Here is a 20,987-nt window from a genome sequence, read left to right as displayed (position 1 = left end):
TGTAAACCGAATAATATATTATTTTTGTAAACTGAACAATGTACAAAATGGCAGAAATAGCACAGTACATCAAAATAAAAAAATAATTATTTTTTAATTTCCACTGGAGACTTACAAAATGTTCGTAAATTGCCTAACCCACAAACAAATTCGTATAAGTTTGTACTTTTTCACAAATATTTTTCGTAAAATGATCACTTGACGAGAATTTTTTATTATTTTACAAACATTTGTTCGTACATTTTTGTTTATCTGGCAAAATTTAACAAACAAATGACAAAATTTTCAGAACATTTTCTGTGTGTTTACAAACATTTGCGAACAAATGTTTGTAAAAGAATAAAAAAATGATCGTCAAGTGATCATTTTACAAACAATGTTCGAGAAAAAGTACAAAATTTTACGAACATTTTTGTGGGTTATAGGGGACAGTAGTCTCCCTTTGAACGTTAATTCCTTAATCAGGGAAAGGAAAATCTATCAACTTTTTCCAATGGTGTCGGATCAGTCTTCAAACTTTCACCGGTAGGGGGACATGGGGCAGTTTTGATGGGACACCTTTGAAATTGGGATTTTTCTACTATATATTTAAGAGAAGCTGGGCCATATCATGATGTAATTTAGCTTCTCAATTTGTTTGTGTAGCTAAATTATATCACGATAAGGCTCAATTTTGTTTAAAAATGGGTGAAAAATCCCAATTTTAAAGGCACCCTACTTTCAAAGGCGCCCCACTTTCAAAAATGCCCCACTTCGCCCTAATCGTCTTTATATTATTCAAAGATTTCCTGACAATTTCCAAATTCCCCATAGAGATGAATTAGTTTCACAACGCTTCGTTCTTTACAATTACAGTATCATGTTTGTTTAAATGTTCTTAAATTTTCAAAACAGAGTCTCGGGATTCTATAAATCCTTGAGTATCCTAGAACATCTATAATCCTGGATTCCCGTAAAACTCCTAACATTAAAAATTCCAGAAGTTAAAAAGACCTAGGTCTTGATATTTTTGAGATCCCATGGGCTTTCAGTGTCAAGACCCTTTTTTTTTTTTTTTTTTTTTTTTTTTTTTTTTTTTTTTTTTTTTTTTTTTTTCGTGGTGTTTTATTGTACAATCTGTCTTTTCAAGGAAAGAAAAACAATAAGTACATAATTTCAGTTTACATATTATCTCAGGTTATGTAAATAAATGGCAAAGGAAATAACTATCAGGAGTCTAAGACGGGGCCAATGCTCCGACTTAGAGGAAAAAAAAAAATCACTTCTATAAATTCAGAAAAATAGAAAAAAATCACTTAGACTGCCACCTACACATCACCTGGCCAGGATCCACTTTGTTCAGTCTTCTAAATTCACAATTATGAAACACTTTTGTTGCAAGGGGATTCGGATGAACCCGGATACGTGCGTTGTATCTCACAGCTGCTTCAGAGATAGACTCCCTCACTGTATCCATCCTTAAATCACGATGAATGCAGTGATTTGTAATGTACCACGGAGCACCAATGGCTTTCCTTAGCCATTTGGACTGGAAAGATTGCAGTTTGTCAATTAGGGTATTCGCAGCGCATCCCCAAATAGGAGCAGCGTACATCCAAATGGGTTTGAGGATCATTTTATAGATCAAAACTTTGCAATGCAGAGACAAAGATGATTGACGTCTTGATAGCCAAAATAACTTTGCACTAGTGATCTTCAATTGCTTGATTTTGGTTGTAATGTGCTCGGCCCATGTCAGCCTTTTATCCAGGTGAACTCCCAGATACTTAACTGATCTAGTTTGCGGAATGTGAGACCCATTGATTTGTACCCTAGGGCACTCTCTCTTCATAAGAGAGAACGTGACATGACAAGATTTGCTGCTGTTGATGCGAATTCGCCATTTCTTGAACCAGGCCTCCAAAAGAATTAAGGCATCTTGTAGGATTCTGGATGCAGTGTTGGGATTAACATGAGAGCACATCACTGCGGTATCATCGACATAAGTCGCTAACATCACTTCATCGGGAACTGGGATGTCAGAAGTGTATAGTTGGTATAGAACCGGGCCTAAAACACTTCCTTGCGGAACTCCGGCCCTAATGCAGTGCGCCTTAGAAGTCGCAGTACGATGTTTCACGTGGAATTTTCTATCTCGTAAATAAGAAGATAACACGCAATGGAATTGGGCTGGCATGCAAGCCTTAATCTTCACCAACAAACCCTCATGCCAGACTTTGTCGAAAGCCTGCGCGATGTCAATAAATACTGCTGAACAATATTTTTTGTGATCAAAAGCATGATGAATCTCCTTTACAACTCGATGGACTTGCTCCACTGTAGAATGTTTACCTCTACAGCCGAACTGGTGATCAGGAATAAGCTTTGTCGCAGTCAAGATGGGATTCAGTTTAGATAGCAGCAATTTTTCAAATAGCTTGGACATGATGGGGAGCAAGCTAATGGGCCTATACGAGGAGACAAGCGAGGCATCTTTTCCAGGCTTCGGTATCATTATGATCACAGCCACTTTCCACATTTCTGGAAAATGACCCACTCTCAAAATAGCATTGAAAATGAAAAGCAAAAGTCTCATGGCATTTAATGGAAGATGTTTAATCATTCTCGCAGAAATTTGGTCGTGCCCAAAAGCTTTCCTTAAATTGAGGGAGGAAACCCCCGCCTTCAATTCCTTCATTGAGAATGTGACTGTATCGGATGGAGACTCCCGGGAAACCACATTTGGTACACTTGGCGTATCCTCTCCATCAGAGGAGGGGTGTGGGGTGAAAACTTCCTGAAGATGCTCAGCAAAGGTTGACGCCTTTTCCGTATCACTTTTAGCCCAAGATCCATCTGACCTCTTCACAGATGGTTGAGAGACCACGGAGCCACTAACTCTCTTCGTAGCCTTCCAAAGAGATTTACCAGAAGAATCACTTGGAGACAGTTTAGACAGATACTTATGAATATTTTGGTCCCTTTCTTCTTTTAGGATCTTTTTCAAATCCTTTGAGGCTCTGTTTAACAATTTCTTCGAGTGTGGAGATCTATATTTCATGAAATCACGCCTTAATGCACGCTTTCTGTTTATGAGCGCTTTTACTGAGCCTGACAAGGCGACTTCATTACAAAAATTTCTCGGACGAGTTTCACGCGTGGCCTCACTAGCGGAAACACAAATAGCGGAGGAAAGGTGCGATACAGCTCTGTCAATATCCTTAGGGGATTTTAAGGGAATTTTAAAATCAATGCTGTTTTGGAGTTTCCGCCGATAGATTTCCCAATTAGTAGATTTATTCGTGATACTTTGCGGAATAGATTCCTTCAAAGCGTAATCCCTTAAAGTAAAGAGTACAGGTGTATGGTCAGACGAAAGGTCAGGCAGTGATTCAGCTAATACATTGTTCGTATTTATATTTTTAGTTATAGCAAAATCCAATAGATCTGGAATTTTTCTCCGGTCAGAAGACCAGAAAGTAGGTTCTCCAGTAGAAATGAATTGAAGTTTGTCTTTATCAATCACAGAATAAAGTTCTCTCCCCCTTGATGTTATCAGCCTTGAGCCCCAATGAAGATGTTTGGCATTATAATCGCCTCCGGCCAAGAATTTACTTCCCAAAGATCCAAAGAATTTTGAAAGATCATCGTGTTTTAGCGAGTTGTTGGGAGGACAATAAACAGCGGATATATTTAACCAACCAGAATTCAGTTTAACCGCCAGGGTTGTAGCTTGTAAGTTACGAAGTCTTGTATGCGAATATAAGTGATGCACTAACCCTCTTCTTATAAGAATTGCTGTGCCTCCATGGGCTTTTCCATCTGGATGGATAGTATCATAGGCAATAAAATTTCTAATACAAAAAGAATTCTTCTTTGTTTTCGCGGAAAAATGGGTTTCTGTTATTAACATGATGTCAATTTTGTGCAAGAAAAGAAAAGCTTGCACCTCTAGTTTATGCTTTAAAAGCCCATTAGCATTCCATAGACAAATTCTTAGGACATCCATCATTATTTAGAAAAATATTGACTTACTGTCTTTTGGAGAGCTTTTACGCTGTTTTCGAGTTCGCACTGGCGTTTGATCACCTCCGTGAGGCTGCTTTGCAATGAGTTCATGTTTGACTGCATTAGAATTAGAAGCTGAATGACGTTTTGGCCCTCATGGGGCTGAGCATTAACGTTGAGAGAACCTCCAGAGATAATATTCGCATAAGATTGGCCGGATGATGAAGGAATTAGCTGCTTCTGTGAGCCAGTGGAATTCTTCCGGGAGTTTGTCGTTTTCTGTTGTTTACTTTGCTGATTGAGGTTAGGAGTCAGCTGTTGATCCAGAGGTGTCTGCCGTCTTTGAGGGTTCTGGATTAGTGGATTTCGATTTATAAAGTCACCTTGTTGGTCTACGTTCTGACCATGCCCCAGCCTAGGTTTCTGATTCTGTGGTCTTGTTCCCTGATTCCTGCGTTGTCTAGGATTCATTCGTTCTAAGAACTCTTTATATACAGAGCACCCTCTATAATTTGCAGTGTGGTTATTACCACAATTGTTGCATTTCTTACATGTCCTGTCGTTTTTATCCTTTTCGCAATCCTGGGTCCTGTGACGGCCAGCGCAGACAACACAAATAGGACTTAAATGGCATCTAGTCCTGGAATGACCGAATTCCTGACAATTGTGGCATTGAATTGGCCTTCTGGGTCTGTAGGGCTCCTCTATAGAAACCACCATATGCTGAAAGCGTCTTAACTCATAAATAGGATGAGGACAATTGCTGTCGATTGAATCCTCAAGTTCAATCAAAAAGGACGATGTTTTTTCACCAAGCCGGTTTGTACAATTTGAGACGTTTCGTGGATTAAAACCAAGTTCCTTAAGCCCATTAGAAACCCTCTCAGTGGTCATTTTGGGATGAAGGCCTTTCATAACTATTTTCAGTGCCTTCTCACTCTTAAGTTGATAAGTGAAGAATGGAAAATTGTGTTCAGTCATAAATTTTTGGGCCTTTCGATAATCATCCACACTAAAGAGCTGAAGTTTAGCTTCCATCCCCCTTTTCATGATTTTCACCTCATAGTCTTTAATCAACAGAACCTTCATGAGCTCGTCGATTTTCTCAATAGCATCAGCCCCTCTGATGTGAAAAGCTACAGGTTTTTCCTTCTTGGGCTGCTCCCCAGAGACAGGGGGGACCAGATCTTTGTCGAGAACACTGAAGCGGTTTTTGGTGGTAATTGGAGTGACATTTGACCGTTTAGCTGTACTAGGCTTGTCTCGTGGGCTGCGTTTCCTTTTCATGTAGAGATCAGCGCCAGTGGGCGTTAAGAATCTATCCTTGTTGGAGTTTTCGCCATGAGAAGACGTTTGAGTGGAACAGGAACCTTCCTCATCCTCATCAACATCACTCATTATGAGGGAAGCAACAGAAGCTCCCGAAGCGATTGAGGTTAGATGACTCATAAAAGCTCAATCTGCGCAGAAAGTCACGGAAAAGGGGTACCAAGTATGTTAGGCAGGCCCGTGACCTCCCGCGGTTCAGAAAATATCCAAATGTAGGGCTCGGAACAAAGAAAATATGTGTAAATATAAAATTTTCTAGGAGCGATCAGAAAGTAAACAAATCACTTGCCTTGTCACTCGTCGAAATGCCTGTCAAGACCCTGTAATTGAAAAATGTCAGGGTCCTGGAATCACAAAATTCGGAAATATAGAATTAGTTCTTAATCCAAGGATCCTGATAGTTCTCAGAATTTTGGAAAATCGTAAATATTCAAGTTTATTTTACCTTCAATATCCTATTTCAGAACAAAATTTTCAAAAGAATATCTTGAATAATAAGAAGTTAGAAAAGTTAAGCCATATAGTTAAGCCTTTAATCTAAATCTTGTATTGCAATAGTACCTTTATCTTTATGTTTAAGTTTCGATACACTTTTGACACACTGAAATATTGTAAAAATTGACCCAATGGTTGATTATTAAATATATAGCACGTGAAAATCTTGGGAAAAATTCACAAAGTTTTCAAGTGAAGTTTTCACCGAAAATCAAGAATGAAGGACCTTTGTAGGGGCTTCTGGGAGAAAGACACAAAAGCAGTTGGAAGAAAAGTTCAACAAGGGAGCCTCCCTTCCGCATACTTTAATTGCAGAATCCCTCGATTTTACCCCCAAAATATTGTATATAGCACCCCCTATCTTGCGCCCTCCCGTGGCTTTTCAATTTTCCCCTCAATTAATCAATATTCTCTTTCTCATTTTCAGTGTGCAATCGAACCTACTACGGAGATGTGGGTCGAACGTATGCTCTCCGGGTGCCCCCGCCCCAGTGGACCCGATTGCCATTCCTCTGCCATCTTACCTTCACGGCGTCGGGTCACGATCAAGGTGACATAGTTCAGGTAAGTTTGGGAGGACATTCACCATGAATTTTCAAAGACTTGATATGTGTGTATGGCAAAGAAAGGTGTTTACATTAAAGTTAAAATCACCTTTACTCCATCCCAAAGTCCTTATTAAATATTGACAAAGAGTGGAACATCATCCACCGCAGACGGGTATTCCAGTTTCTAGTGACACTTGGAACTCTTTCATTCTACAGTTCACGTATAAAATTTTCCGAGACATGAGGCACGTGATCTGAGAAAAGTTTATATATGTACAACTTTCTCTACACTGTCTTACCTTTGTGACACCTTAAGACAAGAAACTCTAAAATACGTTATGTTATGATAACACGGTTTCCACCCAGTAACGAAAGAGTTTTGGGTTCGAAAAATTTTGACGGTGGCGACCCCTCAATTTCTTCAGAGCGTGGTGGTCACCATCAAAAACTAATTTAATTCTCTGCGGTGGCCACCAATGCGGCGGCGCTACGGTATTTTCCCCACATTCACCACCAAAAGTTCGGTGTTTGTACAGTAGTACGACGTGTAGGACTCTGTATAGTACTTGTCTTATGGAAAATTTGTACAGCGTGACACAAGACGTTCCTGGAACTTTGTTCCGGATTCGCCTGTCAGATGGCTGATTCCTCAGAGTTTTGTGAATTTTCTTATTAGTGAAAAATGATAAATTAGTGTTTTTTCAAGCAATTGACCAGCAGGATTCCAGAGAACAGTACAGGTACGTGATAATTTGATTGCAGTTCTGTAGAGTTTTTCATTTTTTAGGTCTTAAAAACACTGAAATATAAAAGTGACGCTTAGTGAGCGTCCTTTGGTTTTTGGGGCTCCCAAGGCAATTTTTTTTTAATAAAATATTCTTGAAGAGTCCCAAATTCAAGTTAGTAGTGTTGCTTAATAAGAAAAAAAAATATCTGGGCAGTAGATAAAAAAAAGGTTGCATTCGGAAGCTCTAACCTCATTCTAATTCATTTTCCATCCGGAAGCCTTTTTTGGGCCCCACATTTAATTTATAATAAGGTGTGAGAATTTCCTCAATCTCCATGGATAAGTGTATTGGGTTTAAAAAGGATTTCTTTGATAGGATTTTTTCTTTAATTTTTTTTAGGGTAATTTAGGGCAACATTTTTTTCATTTCTCAAACACTTTCTGTCCGGAAGTATCTTTTCTAGGGTTTCAGATCGTAATTAAGGATGAAATAATCGTATTTCCTCAATCCTTGTGGATCTGCGTGTTAGGTTTAACCCTTTAAGGACGAAATACTTTTTACTGGCCGAAAATGAACAATGAAAATGAAACCGATAATCAAAATCAGTGACACGTTTTACATCTAACCTTGTAAAATCCAACAGTCTGATTCGGTGCATTTTTTACCTCTACATGATAGGGACAAAAATAACCTAAAAAATCAAGAAATTTTTCTGACGATACCAATGAATGATAATTGTCACTCTAATGAAAAATATAATGTACTTATATGAGCGTAGTAACTTTCTATTCACAAAAGGGTTTTGCTTAAAAAAATTGGAATATAAAAAAAGTAATTTAAAAATTGCTCAATTTTGAGCTTAAATATAGCAAATAGCTGGACATTTGTAAAAAAAATATCCTAAATTCCTACAACTTTAAAAAATATGATACTCTCATGAATACAGAACTACGGTGCACTTCCATTATTGAAACCATCACAAAAAGACAGCACTATTGTTAGAAGATGTGGTCTAACAAATAAAGAAAAAGAAAAGTAACGTTTTTGCTTATAACAGCAAATTATTTGAGGATCTGAAAAGCTGTTGTCGCAAAGATTAAAAAATAAAAAATATAAATATATGAATTTTTCGTTTATATCTTTTCAATTATGTAAAAGTAAATAAATATTTAAAATAAAAGTCTTCACCATTTTTAATTATTACTGAGATATTTCATTTAGGTCTCAAATAATTAAGACTAAAAAATAAAGGCCGCCAAAATATGAATATTTCAAAATTTAAAACTGTGAGCCTAGGTAAATGCTTGACGTAGACTGAAACATAGATACGTTCTGAAAAGGTCTTGACATCAGCTACAACATAGTAAAATTTTAGCCCAATCGGATGAGTTACAGGTGATCTCATAGATCTCATGCATCTTACCCTTAGATTGAAGATCTTCAATGCCGTTTATTATTAAAAATTGTTGATTTTTTAATATTTATCAGAAAGTGCAGTCAACTGCACCTTATCTCAAATGTAAGCTTTTTTCTTAATTTTTTACATAGTAAAATTTTATAAAATAAATTCTAATAAAACAAAATCCATTCACTAACAACTGAATACAAATAATTTTACCCGTGACATTAGCTCTGAAAAATACGACCGATTTTAGTGTAAATTTTTCCCTGATTTCGTACACATTTCACGAGATATCTCCAAAACTACGTAGGTTGCCAATTTCGGGTTTTCGGTTGCCTATTCAATATTAAGTTGGCTTTTATTTTGGATTTATATTTTTTCCTAATTCATTCTACATTGACAGAAAACAGCTAATAAACCCAAAATTTTTTTCGGCGCGCTAGAAACATATGGGAAACATAGGAAATGTCATGCCTCTGATTTTACCCATTCACTCCCCTCCTTTCATTTTAACTTTTGAAGAGTAAAGTTAAGAAATAGCGAAAAAAAAAGGCACAAACATTAAAAAGAAATAACTTTAGGTAGTCAGGAAAAAATATTTTATCTACGGGTCACACGGGTGACCCAATCGTCTTTAAAATGTTAAAAATAATTTATTTGGTAGTTTTTTCTTTATTAATTTTAATAAGAAAATATTTTTATATGGGATTTTTAAAACTATTTTGTATCATCGTTACAGAAAAACTGGAGTGCACCGAGTTAGCACTTATTGAGAGCCAGCAACTATAAACTTACGTCAAATGACGAGAAGGACGGACATAAGCGGTTAGGAAAACATCGGCAGAAAACATAATTTCTAGTTAATTTTAATAATTTTTTCAAATTTTCTCGATTTTGTATGGTATTCGCACTTTCACGATTTAAGTAGCACATTTTGCATTTGGGTATATTGAGATGGCAACCCTAAAACATTATACTTCTTTCGTATTTTAATAATTAATATTTCAAGTGGAACTTTTTACAAGTATTTAGATTGGACTGCTCATATTTAACACATAACTTTCGTTCTAAAATATTTATTTTTTTGTTTTTATTTCTATAAGTAACTTAATTGCCGTCAATTATTGAGATACAGAAATATCATTTCCTGGACATATTTTCTGTTTCTATATTTGAGAAAAAAATGAATCTTTGATGCAAAACATGTTATTTTAGCTCGATACGCCACTCTTATTCTTAGGAAATACCAGTATTACACATAATATTTCTGGAGATTTGACTCAGATTTTTCACAAATGTGACACTTTGCATGGATTAATACAAGAACACTTTTTTTTTAATAAAATATTAATCAATAGTTAATTATTATTGAAAGAAATAGTTTTTTGTGCCTAATTATCATTTAATTTTTATCACTACAATGAATGAAACGCCATTCTTTAATAATCTTTTTAAGAAAATCAGCAAAAAATATTTATGAAAATTTAAAATTAAGGAAAATGTTCAGTATAAACCTTTTTAAGATAAAACCGGATTTAAAATGTACACAATTTTCTATCTAATTATGTAATGAAAAATTAAAAAATCCCAAAAATGCTCAAAATTCCACTAAAATCGCGAAAGTACGATATAAATAACATAAAAATTTGTAATTAAATTAATAATTTGTATTTTATAAATTTAAATGCAAATAAATTTAATTTTAGTATATATTTTAGATTTATTATTAAAAATACGGTTAAAACCGGTAAAAAACCGTTGGTCAGTTGAAATTAAAAAAATGTCGTTATTTTAAAATTCAAAAATTGCGAATTCCCCACAGCATTTTCACCACTCAACCCCGAACAAAGTTCCTGGAACGTCTTGTGTCACGGTCATTAAAATTTCCATAAGGCAAGTACTATACAGAGTACTACTTGTCGTACTACTGTACAAACACCGAATTTGCGTTACTGGGCAGGTCAACTCCAGATTAGGAATTGAAAACATCATTTTGTTGAAGTCATCTTAAATTTGCGATTCAGTAACATGATTCAACTCCTTTAATTTAATACGGATCAGAGTTTCGGAAAACCTGTCGGAAAATTTCTCTATATCTAAGAATAAAACTGTTGGTTCTTATTTTTATAAGCGTCACTCAGAGTATGTGACACCAAATCTCTTTCTTTTTTTTTCAAGAATGAGACAAGAAGAAATCCTATAACAGAGACAATGGAATTTAAATAAATAATCAAGATTTTTATGTGAAAACTCAAAATTATAAGGTTACATTAGAATTTAATATTTTAGTGATGAACCAAAAGCTAATCCGGGAATAAGTAAAATTTTGGGAATTGCAAACACGGAAGTTAGAAAATATAATATAATAAGGTCATATCTAGCATAGCTGCATTAAGAAAATTGATAATGCATAAAAGTTGGTTTTTGAGTTAATTGTTTATTAAAGAACAAAACAATTCAGGATTTTGTAATTGTAAAATGCATCAAAAATGCTCTATCAACAGGTAGGGGAGACTGGGGCAAAACTTATCAAAACGCATATTTAATTCTTTCACGAGCTCTGAGAAAACTCAAACGTTTTATTATATAATGAGCATATTCTTATAGGAAATTTGCTGCTCTACAACATTGCAGAAGACAATTTTCCTCTATCTCGAAAGAAATGTTATTTTCGAATCATTTTCTAAAGGTCGATTTTGTGGAGATTCGCAAAATTGCTGGGGCAAATTTTGTCAGTCTTGGGATAATTTGTGACGTTTTACTCTCGCAAACGTTAAAAATATCAAATATACATATTTTTATAGTGAAAAAGAAAGGAGCGACTCCATGCGGTGGGATATAAGATTTTTGGTCTGCGTATTACTGTGATTTTTTCATTAAAAGAGTGCATTTCTAAAGACAAATACCTGTTCTGTCTGCTATTTAAAGACTATAGTCACTTTTAAGCTTGTGGGTTTCTGTGCAGGATTGTTATTTTTTGTGAAATTCGTCTTTGAAAAAAAAAAAAACAATTTTCTAGAAGTGAGTGTTTGTTAAGATGGCCGCTCAGAGCGGCGGTGTCGCCATGAGCGACAGAGGTGGACTTTCGAACAATCGGTTTGAAGTGCTGTCAAATCTTAACGAAAGTGATTTTCCCACTCTTTCGACAAGTAAAAAAAGGAAAATAAACAATTGTGTGTCTTATGGATCAGCTGATGAGGGCAATGAGCCCAAATTCTTGGTAGTGAAAGCAGTAGAAGAGAATGTTTCGATTAAATCGATATCAGTGTTCAAAGTGAAGAGAGAAATGAAAGCAGCTTGTGGAGGAAACGTCAAAAAGATGCAACCTTTGGCCAACGGAACGCTACTTGTTGAGATTTTCAGCGCTATTCAAGGAGAAAGGCTTCTGAAATTGACAAAATTGGGTGGAAAAGATGTTCTAGTCACTTGGCATAGTACCCTGAATACATCAAAAGGTGTCATCGCCTGCCATGATTACACTCACATGGAAGACAAGGAATTGCTTTCTGAGCTGCGTGAGTTCAATGTTTGTGACCTGAAGAGAATCCAGAAGACTGTGACAGTGAATGGGAAGAAGCAGAAGAAAGATACCGGCACTTTTGTGCTAACTTTCAACTCCCCGAAGGTTCCGGAGAAGATTGATTCCTACTACTATCCCTTGAAGGTGAGGGAATTCATCCCCAACCCTATCAGATGCAATGGATGTCAAATTTATGGGCATATTCAATCAAAATGTAAGTCTAAGCGCCAAATTTGCCCCCGCTGTGCTAATTCCAGCCATGATGGAGATTGCAAAGCTCCTGCCAAATGTGCCAGTTGTGGTGATGATCACCCAGTTTGGGCTCGTTCTTGTCCTACTTTCAAACGGGAATTTGATATCATGAAGTTGAAAGTGAGCCATAAGGTTTCATACTTTATGGCCAAGAAGATGTACAATTCTTCCCATCGTACAACTGCTTCCTACAGCGAGACTCTTGCCCAAAAACCACGACATGCCTCAAACGTTCAAGATCGTCTCATCGTCAATGACAGCGAGGAAAATCTTCACTTCAACGTCAACAATGGTAAGAGGGGAGCTGCCCTCAGTGATCGTGAGTCTTCAGTGTCTCCTTCATCAGAAATGTTCCTGTCAGGTGAGGTTTCTCCTGTCCCACAGGATGATACTTCTCCCCAGGCAACCTCCAAGGAAGTCTCTCCTGAGGCTTCCTCCCTTGGTGTCTCTTATGGAGGCGCCGGTAAAAACGCCTTTGGATCTCTACGTGAGACCGGTCAGCTGATTGTCCAATCTAGTGCTACACTAGACGGGCAAGACGATTTCGACATGAGTTCACTTACGGACTTGTAACTTGCATTAAGTCTTATCTTGTATTCTTATTGAATTTAAATTAATTTTGTTTTCAAATCTAAATTTTAAAAATGATTATTCAATATAATATTAATGGGTATTTCAACAATTTCCACGATTTAGAAAGATTATCTAAAGACACTAATGCTGATATAATTTGCCTACAAGAGACACATCATCAATTATCCAAACCTCTTTCTTTAAGACAATATAATATTGTTAGTAGCTTTCCCCAATTTCATAACTCTTGGGGTGGAGCAGCTATCTGTATCAGAAATGGTTTTTACTTTTCAGAAATTCAGTTAAGAACATCACTGGAAGCAGTAGCTATCAAGACTTCTATTTTATCCGGTCTTTGCATTTGTTCGATTTATATCAGTCCTTCTCAAAACTTTGAAATTTCTGATTTGGATGAATTAATTTCCCAACTTCCTGAGCCCTTTTTAATAGTGGGTGATTTTAACTCCCACAACCCTATTTGGGGTTCCAATCATATTGATTCAAGAGGTCGCAAAGTTGAAACATTTTTATTAAACAATAATTTAGTTTGCTTAAATACAGGATCCCCTACACATCTACATCCTGGATACAAGTCTTTTTCTACAATAGACCTTTCTATATGTAGTCCCAGACTATTTACTCTCCTTACTTGGAGAGTAAGCGATGATAGTCTCAGCAGTGACCATTTTCCTATTTATATTGAATGTATAGATAATAATCCTGACTTAAATAGACGACCTAGATGGAAGGAATATTTGGCGAATTGGACTAATTTTTCAAATCAAATTGAAAGTAATATGCCTTCTTTACAAAATTTAGACGTCAATTCCGCAGTAAATACTTTTACTTCTACAGTTATTGAATCTGCTAATTCTAATATTCCTAAAACAAAAGTGAAACCAAAAAAACGCATTGTACCTTGGTGGAACAATGAGCTTGAGATAGCTTTAAAAGCATCTAAGACGGCTTTAAAAAAATATAAAAGACTAATGACGGATGAAAATTTTAATGATTTTAATGTCAAGCGAAAACATTTTAAATCTCTTGCTTTGAAATACAAAAAACAATCGTGGGAAGACTATGTTTCAAACATTTCCAATACTACCACCTCGAAGGATGTTTTTGATAAAATTCGGAAAATAGAGGGAAAATTTAAATCCCCAGACATTAAACAGCTTAAAATTAATGATACCTTTATTACTGACCCTTCTTCAATCAGTGACATTCTTGCCAACGAATTTAGTCAAAATTCCAATGATTCATTTGATAACTCAAATCTTCTTCAAGTAAAATTAGATTTAGAAAATTCTAACCCTCCAATACCACTTTCGTCTTGCCCTGAAGAAATGAATTTTCCAATTTCTTTTCTTGAGATGTCTTCTGTTTTAAATAGTTTGAAAGGTAAATCCCCTGGACCAGACGGCATAACTTATAATATGATTAAAAATTATTCGTTTGAAACTAAGAAATCTCTCTTGGATTTATTTAACCGTATTCTATCTGAAAGGATCTACCCTGATTGTTGGAGATCTGCAAATGTTGTTCCAATTTTAAAACCATCCAAAGACCCGTCTTCTCCAAGTAGTTATCGTCCGATTTCTTTAACAAATTGTCATAGTAAAGTTTTAGAAAAAATTATTGCTAAACGTCTCAATTGGTGGCTTGAGACTAATAATTTTATTTCACCAAGACAGTCAGGTTTCAGAAATAGTAGATCTACTAACGATAATATTGCCTTTATTCAATCTTATATAACAGAAAATAGACTTAAAAATCAACATACTCATTGTGTTTCCTTTGATATTAAAAAGGCTTACGAGAAAACGTGGAAAATTATTATAATTCATCAATTAATACAATGGGGTTTAAATGGGAATATTCTCGAATTTATAAAAAAATTTCTTGAAAAACGATGCTTTCAAGTTCTGATCGGGCAGAATTCTTCTGCTATTTATCCTCAAGTAAATGGCGTTCCACAAGGATCTGTCTTAAGCGTCCCTCTTTTTCTAATTGCTATCAATAGCTTAACTGATGTTCTTGATGAGTGTCCTGGTATTGAATTTCTTTTATATGCAGATGATTTAATTATTTTGTCTTCAGATAAAAATGATGAGATCTTACAAAGTAATATTCAAAACGCAATTTCTAAAATACAGTGTTGGGGTAATTCCCATGGCATGGAATTTTCAGTAGAGAAAACAGAATTTATACACTTTTGCTCTAAACGTAATTGCAGCCCACCTACATTTTTCTTATATAACTTTCCAATTAGGCTTGTATCCGAGACGAAGATATTGGGCATTATTTTTGATAAGAAATTAACATGGACTCCTCACTTAACTGATTTACGGATAAAATTATCTAAGTCCTTAAAGGTGATTCAAATTGTAAGTAACACTCACTGGGGTGCAAGACAGCTTCAAATTTTAAGAATTGTATCTGCTCTTATTTTGAGTAGAATTGACTATGGATGTGTTGCTTATGGTTCTGCTATCCCTAGCAGATTTAAAATTATAGAACCTGTCTACAATTCCGCTCTTCGAGCAGCACTTGGCGCCTTTAGATCCTCACCTGTGGAAAGTATTTATGCTGCATCTGGATTTCCTTCTATAGAACAAAGAATATCATACACAACCATTAATTATTTTTATAGAGCTAAATCTGTGCCAAATATTCCTATTCATCAGTTTAATTTTAATTCTAATAATTCTTCGAAAAGATCTTTGCCCTATACTTCAAGAGCTACACTGCAAGCTAATGACCTCAACGTAGTAGATTCTCCGATTATTCAAAACTATATTCCGAATCATCCATTATGGACCTTTAATTTAGATAGTATTGATTTAACTCTCTCTGCCCATATTAAAGAAAATACTTCTCCTGTAGTTTTTAAAAATATTTTTTCAGAAATTTGTAATACACGTTATTCATCTTGGTCAATCTACTTTACGGATGGTTCTAAATCCCAACAAGGTGTAGGGTTAGGGATTTTCCATCCTGATAGTTCGGTGTCTTCTTTAAAGTTATCCGATCAATGTTCAGTATTTAGCGCTGAAGCTAAAGCAATCCAAACTGTTTGTCATTTTCCTTTTTCAGTTAATGAGAAGAGATTGATATGTACTGATAGTAAATCAACCCTTTCAGCAATTTTAAATTTAAATAATAAAAATCCTATTGTATCTGATATTAGAAACTCTATAATGGAAAATTATCCGCACTTAAAGTTAATGTGGGTACCAGGCCACTCTGGCATCTACGGAAACAGTCGTGCCGATAGAGCTGCTGCCGAAGGTGCTACACGAGAATTAGTTGATGACTTATCAATTACGTTTCACGATCAAAAAAATCACATTAAATCAAAAATCTTGGAAAAAAGAAATCTATTGTGGGCAAATATATCACCTAGTAATAAATTAAAAAAGAGTAAAATTGATCCTTTTGGTTTTATCTATTCGAACTCTCATAGTAGGCAAAATGAAGTTATTTTAAACAGAATTAGAATAGGCCATAGTCGACTTACTCATAAGTTTTTAATGACAAAAGATAATTTTCCTATTTGTGAATTTTGTGGAGTTTCACTTTCCATTGAACACATATTGATAGAATGTAACTTATATGATGATGTAAGGTCAAGTATTTTCCAAAATCAAAATTTAAGAAATATTTTAAAAGAAGACTATGCTTCTGAACTCAAAATTATTGAATTTCTGAAAAAAATTAATCTGTACAATGAAATTTAAGTTTAATTTCGCGAAATACCCATTATCTTTAATTGAAATTTGATCAGATCAATTTATGTAAACATAAAAATGTACAAAATGGCCCTAGTGGCTCAGTACATAAATAAATATATTAAATTATTTTTATAGTAAATTTATTCCTTTACAACTTTGTCGAAGATAATTTTTCTCTATCTTAACGATAAATGTGCTTAAATTGAGCTAATCAGTATTTATATTTTCTTTAAGAAAAATATTCCAAAATGGGTCTCAAAATTTCATAATTTTTTATTTTACATAATCCTTCCTCGAATCTCTTGAAACTTTGTAAGTTTAAGAACGTTCATGAAGGCTAACTATAATAGAAATTTCAAGTCTCAGTCTCTTTTATTTTAGAAAATAGTGAATATTGAAATTTGCGTTTTGACAAATTTTGCCCCAATCTCCCCTATTGCGTTGGAAATTTATGACAAAGAAATTCTTCGAAGAAGTCTTAGAAGAAATGAATAAGATTACGGTCGTCTAACATTTTTAAAAGAAATCTATCGCGTATCGGTCAAGCTTCTGAAGCTTCTGAAGTAAGCTATAGACTTGGGCAGAAACGCGTTGAGGAAGGCCGAGCTTAATCGTTTGGCTAAATTATCGGTTTTCAAAGCTGTGGTCATTCGTATTCTCACCTATGATCATTAGATTTGGGTAATGAGCGAAAAAGTAAGATCGCGAGTACAAGCTTCTGAGATGAAGTACCTCTGGGCGGTTAAGGGAATCACTCGTCGAGATCAAGTATCGAGGAACTTATGTAGAAGAACTAACTTATAAGGATTCTTCAGATATGCAATGCAAGCCATTGTGAGGAGACCTCGACCTAGAGGCAGACCTAGAACAAAATGGGTGAATCAAATTCAGGATCTTGACTTGGAGCGCCTTTGGATCGATCGCAAACGTCCTTCTGAAGTGAAGTAGGATGGACAGGCGTAGGCTGCCAATTTAGGTATTCTAGACCTGCGACCTCAAATAAGGATAAGCGTGAAAATTATGGTGATGATGGCAATAATTTCAGATGCACTGTCCCTATTTGAATGTTTGCCATGACAGAGTGAAATCAGCTTATAAACAATCATAGGTTTAAGAACTTTAAAATGACTTATTAGCTCCGTTCAGTAATAACCTTTCGAAGATACAAAGCCACTCCAAAGCCAAGCTAAACCTATTCGAAAATCTACCGGAAGCCTAAAGTACAAGTTCATGGGCTCGCGACTTTAGCGCTGATTGTTCTGCCATTTCGAATTTCGATATCCTTAACACTTCAATCGTCAACAGTGTGCAAAGTTTGCTGCAAAAAGTGAATTTTTGTGTAGTTTTGTGGAATTTCAGGATGGCGGAACGTTTGAAGTACAATTTCATTTAAATAAATGTCTTTTTCATTAACTTTCTCACTTTTATGTAACTCGTCGGTTTAAACGTTCGAACTTCCAACGGGTTTTAGGTAAGTTTTCTCTGATATACCTTCGAATCGGTAAAGGAAAAACCTCAACCGGAGAGAGTTCTCAAATCCTCTCGTTCAGTAATAACCTTCCCGATTTGAGAACTCTCTCCGGTTGATGTTTTTCCTTTACCGATTCGAAGGTATATCAGAGAGAACTTACCTAAAAAACCGTTGGAAGTTCGAACGTTTAAACCGACGAGTTACACAAAAGTGAATAAGTTCATCAAAAGGACATTTCTTTGAATAAAATTGCAATTAAGACATTCTTCCATAATAAAAATCCACAAAACTACACAAAAATTCACTTTTCGCAGCAAACGTTTGCACACTGTTGTTGACATTGTTGGCGGTTTGAAGTGTCAAGAATATCGAAATTCGAAATGGCAGAACAATCAGCGCTAAAGCGGTGGGTATATGAACTTGCACTTTAGGCTTCCGGTAGATTTTCGAATAGGTCTGGCTTGGCTTTGGAGTGGCTTTGTCTCTTCGAAAGGTTATTACTGAACGGAGCCAATAGGGAAGGCTATTACTGAACGAGAGGATTCAGTATTCAACTCACCTTTTCTTTTTCATAAAAACTTATATTTTTTTCCAAACATAAACCATCAGGTTAGAACATTAAAAAAAAAACAGTTCTCCAATTGAAATATCTTCTGTTCCATTTTTTTAATATAAATTTTAACAATTCAAAAACTGCTTGAAACTCTTTTTGAATATAAATTTTCGCAATAAATTGGGAGAATATAGCATATTTTCATGGGAAATAAAAACTCTCAACCCACTAAGTAAAGTGCAACTGTCTAAAAAATATTTTAGCATGAGTTTATTTCAATAAATGCCCAATTAATAGTCAGTTTCGCGAGTCAAGTGGAAAGTTTCGACATGAGGGTGAATTTTGCTAAAACATTCCTCTAAACGACAAACATAAATTCTCCTCATGCCTCTGAAAATTGGAATATTTTGAAGGTGTGAGAAGTGCTTTTAAAGCTTTTCCCCACTGAAATTCATGCCCACCCTTTGCAAACTATACCCATTGAATTCCAAACATTTCCATGGAAATCAATTTTAATTTGTGCCAATGACAGTTGAGAACTGACCCTTGTGATGATGGGACCTCAAAATTGCTTCATCCGTTATAACAAGATTGATAAATTCACATAACGAACCACAGTCAATTTTGATGAATACCATAATACCTACAAACTCTTTTATGCTGCCCATCAAAAATATGTCATTTTGTGCTATTTTTAATTATCATTGAAAAAATGTCGATGAGATGTGGTGTGGTATAAATACCTACATTTTTTGGATAACTCTGAAAGCTAATTAATTACCAATTTGTGTCGAATTTCAACTTGTCAAAAATTTTATTTGAAAAAAAATGCCATTTGAAGTTTTCTGAATGCTTTTTTGGTTGATAATATCAAAGAATAAAGTTTATTAATTGAATGCTCATGTGACAATTTGTTATTGATGCTAATAAAATGAACATTAAAATTTTTATTGACAAATTAACTTTGTGACAGATTAAAAGTGTCGAATAAGTAATTTTAAAACTCATCACCTTTGTTTTACAGTTACATAAGTTGTTGCTTTTGAGAAATTAATTGAATTTTAAATGAAAATTAACCAGAATAAATAAATAAAATGAAAAACAAGAATTCTTAAGAAAAGTGTTTAAAGTAAAGCGTGTCCACGATAAAATTTAAACAAATTACTTGTTAATCTGCCAAAACCTCGTGACAGAGTGCGGAACGATATTAGTGTCATTCATTAGCTTTGTTTTTTTTTTTAATGGTATTCTTATCTAATTATGTTTATTATATAATCAGTGAGAAATTAAGCAAAAATGAAACCATAGTTGAAATGCATCTTCGAAATCCATATTTCACTCACAAATAGGAAAAATTACTGGGAACAACTCACGTAGGAAAGTCCGGAACGTCATTTTACGATTCAAAGAAATCAAAACTATTGCTCAAAAACCAAAATGTGATAAAAATCGAGAAATTAAAGACCAACAAATGAAGAAGAAGTTGTTTATGTACTTCAAGATTCACCCCTCTGCTTCTACACGAGATGTGGCCAGAAAATGGGTATCTCATCCACCCTGGTACAAAAGATCAAAAAGAGAAATGGTTTGAGAATGAGTACTTACAAAACCCAGTCAGCAGCCCATATCGTAATGATGACCAATGCCAAAGTGGTCAAAACTAGGGCCCGAAGGTTGAATGACAAACTTGTGAAGGATTTGGAATGGTGCATTCTGATGGATGATGAAACGATCGTAAAAGCCGACTTCAAACACCTTCCAGGGAAATTCTGTAACAGTATGACAATATCATATGATAAGTTTTAAAACTTCTATATGGAAAATTCGGAAAAGTTCATTGAAAATCATATTCATATCAGTTACTAAGGGCTTCATAAAGCTCATTGTAATGACCATTCGGTATTCACTGGTTTTTAATGTTGTCCTGTTCCCCAATTTTTCACGAAAATTTGTCATAAGACATTGTCATGTCGTTACAGAATTCCCCTACTAGTCAGCAATTTTATACTGAAAAATCTCAGACGGGTATAACTATTATTATTAATCGTATCGAGATATATTCATTACAAAAGTAATCATTTTTACAATGTCCATACCCAGTGTTAGAAGAATCTGCTAGTCCGTTTGTAGACTCACCCAGGAGCGCCTTCCCCGCATTGTGGATGCTTCTTCCATGCTCCAACAACAGTAAGTCGAGCCGGGGAATCGATCCGCCCAAGTGCCAACGGTCTTGCCTACTGAGCCACTGATTCCCCTAGGAATATAACTAAGAAGTACAGGTTCAAGAACTACTCGAAGGTTCCAAAAATATCGTGATTTTGATGGCGATTAGTACCTGTGGTCGTAGGAGCCAAGAGTTCTTCATAATGGGCGCATTGAACCGCGAGATTTACAT

General features: G+C 35.2%; 1 protein-coding gene across 1 annotated transcript in view; it reads left to right on the top strand.

Moving 5' to 3' along the window:
* LOC129804698 (uncharacterized) overlaps positions 1-20,987 on the top strand; it is a 230,411-nt gene that overhangs the window by 122,324 nt on the left and 87,100 nt on the right. The window contains exon 3 of the mRNA XM_055852238.1: positions 6,239-6,375. Within this exon, the coding sequence (XP_055708213.1) occupies positions 6,239-6,375 (137 nt within the window). The remainder of the gene's footprint in view (positions 1-6,238; positions 6,376-20,987) is intronic.

Source organism: Phlebotomus papatasi, chromosome 2 (genome assembly GCF_024763615.1).
Source record: "Phlebotomus papatasi isolate M1 chromosome 2, Ppap_2.1, whole genome shotgun sequence".
NCBI classification, from domain to species: domain Eukaryota; kingdom Metazoa; phylum Arthropoda; class Insecta; order Diptera; family Psychodidae; genus Phlebotomus; species Phlebotomus papatasi.
This window is presented reverse-complemented; position numbering and strand designations above follow the sequence as displayed.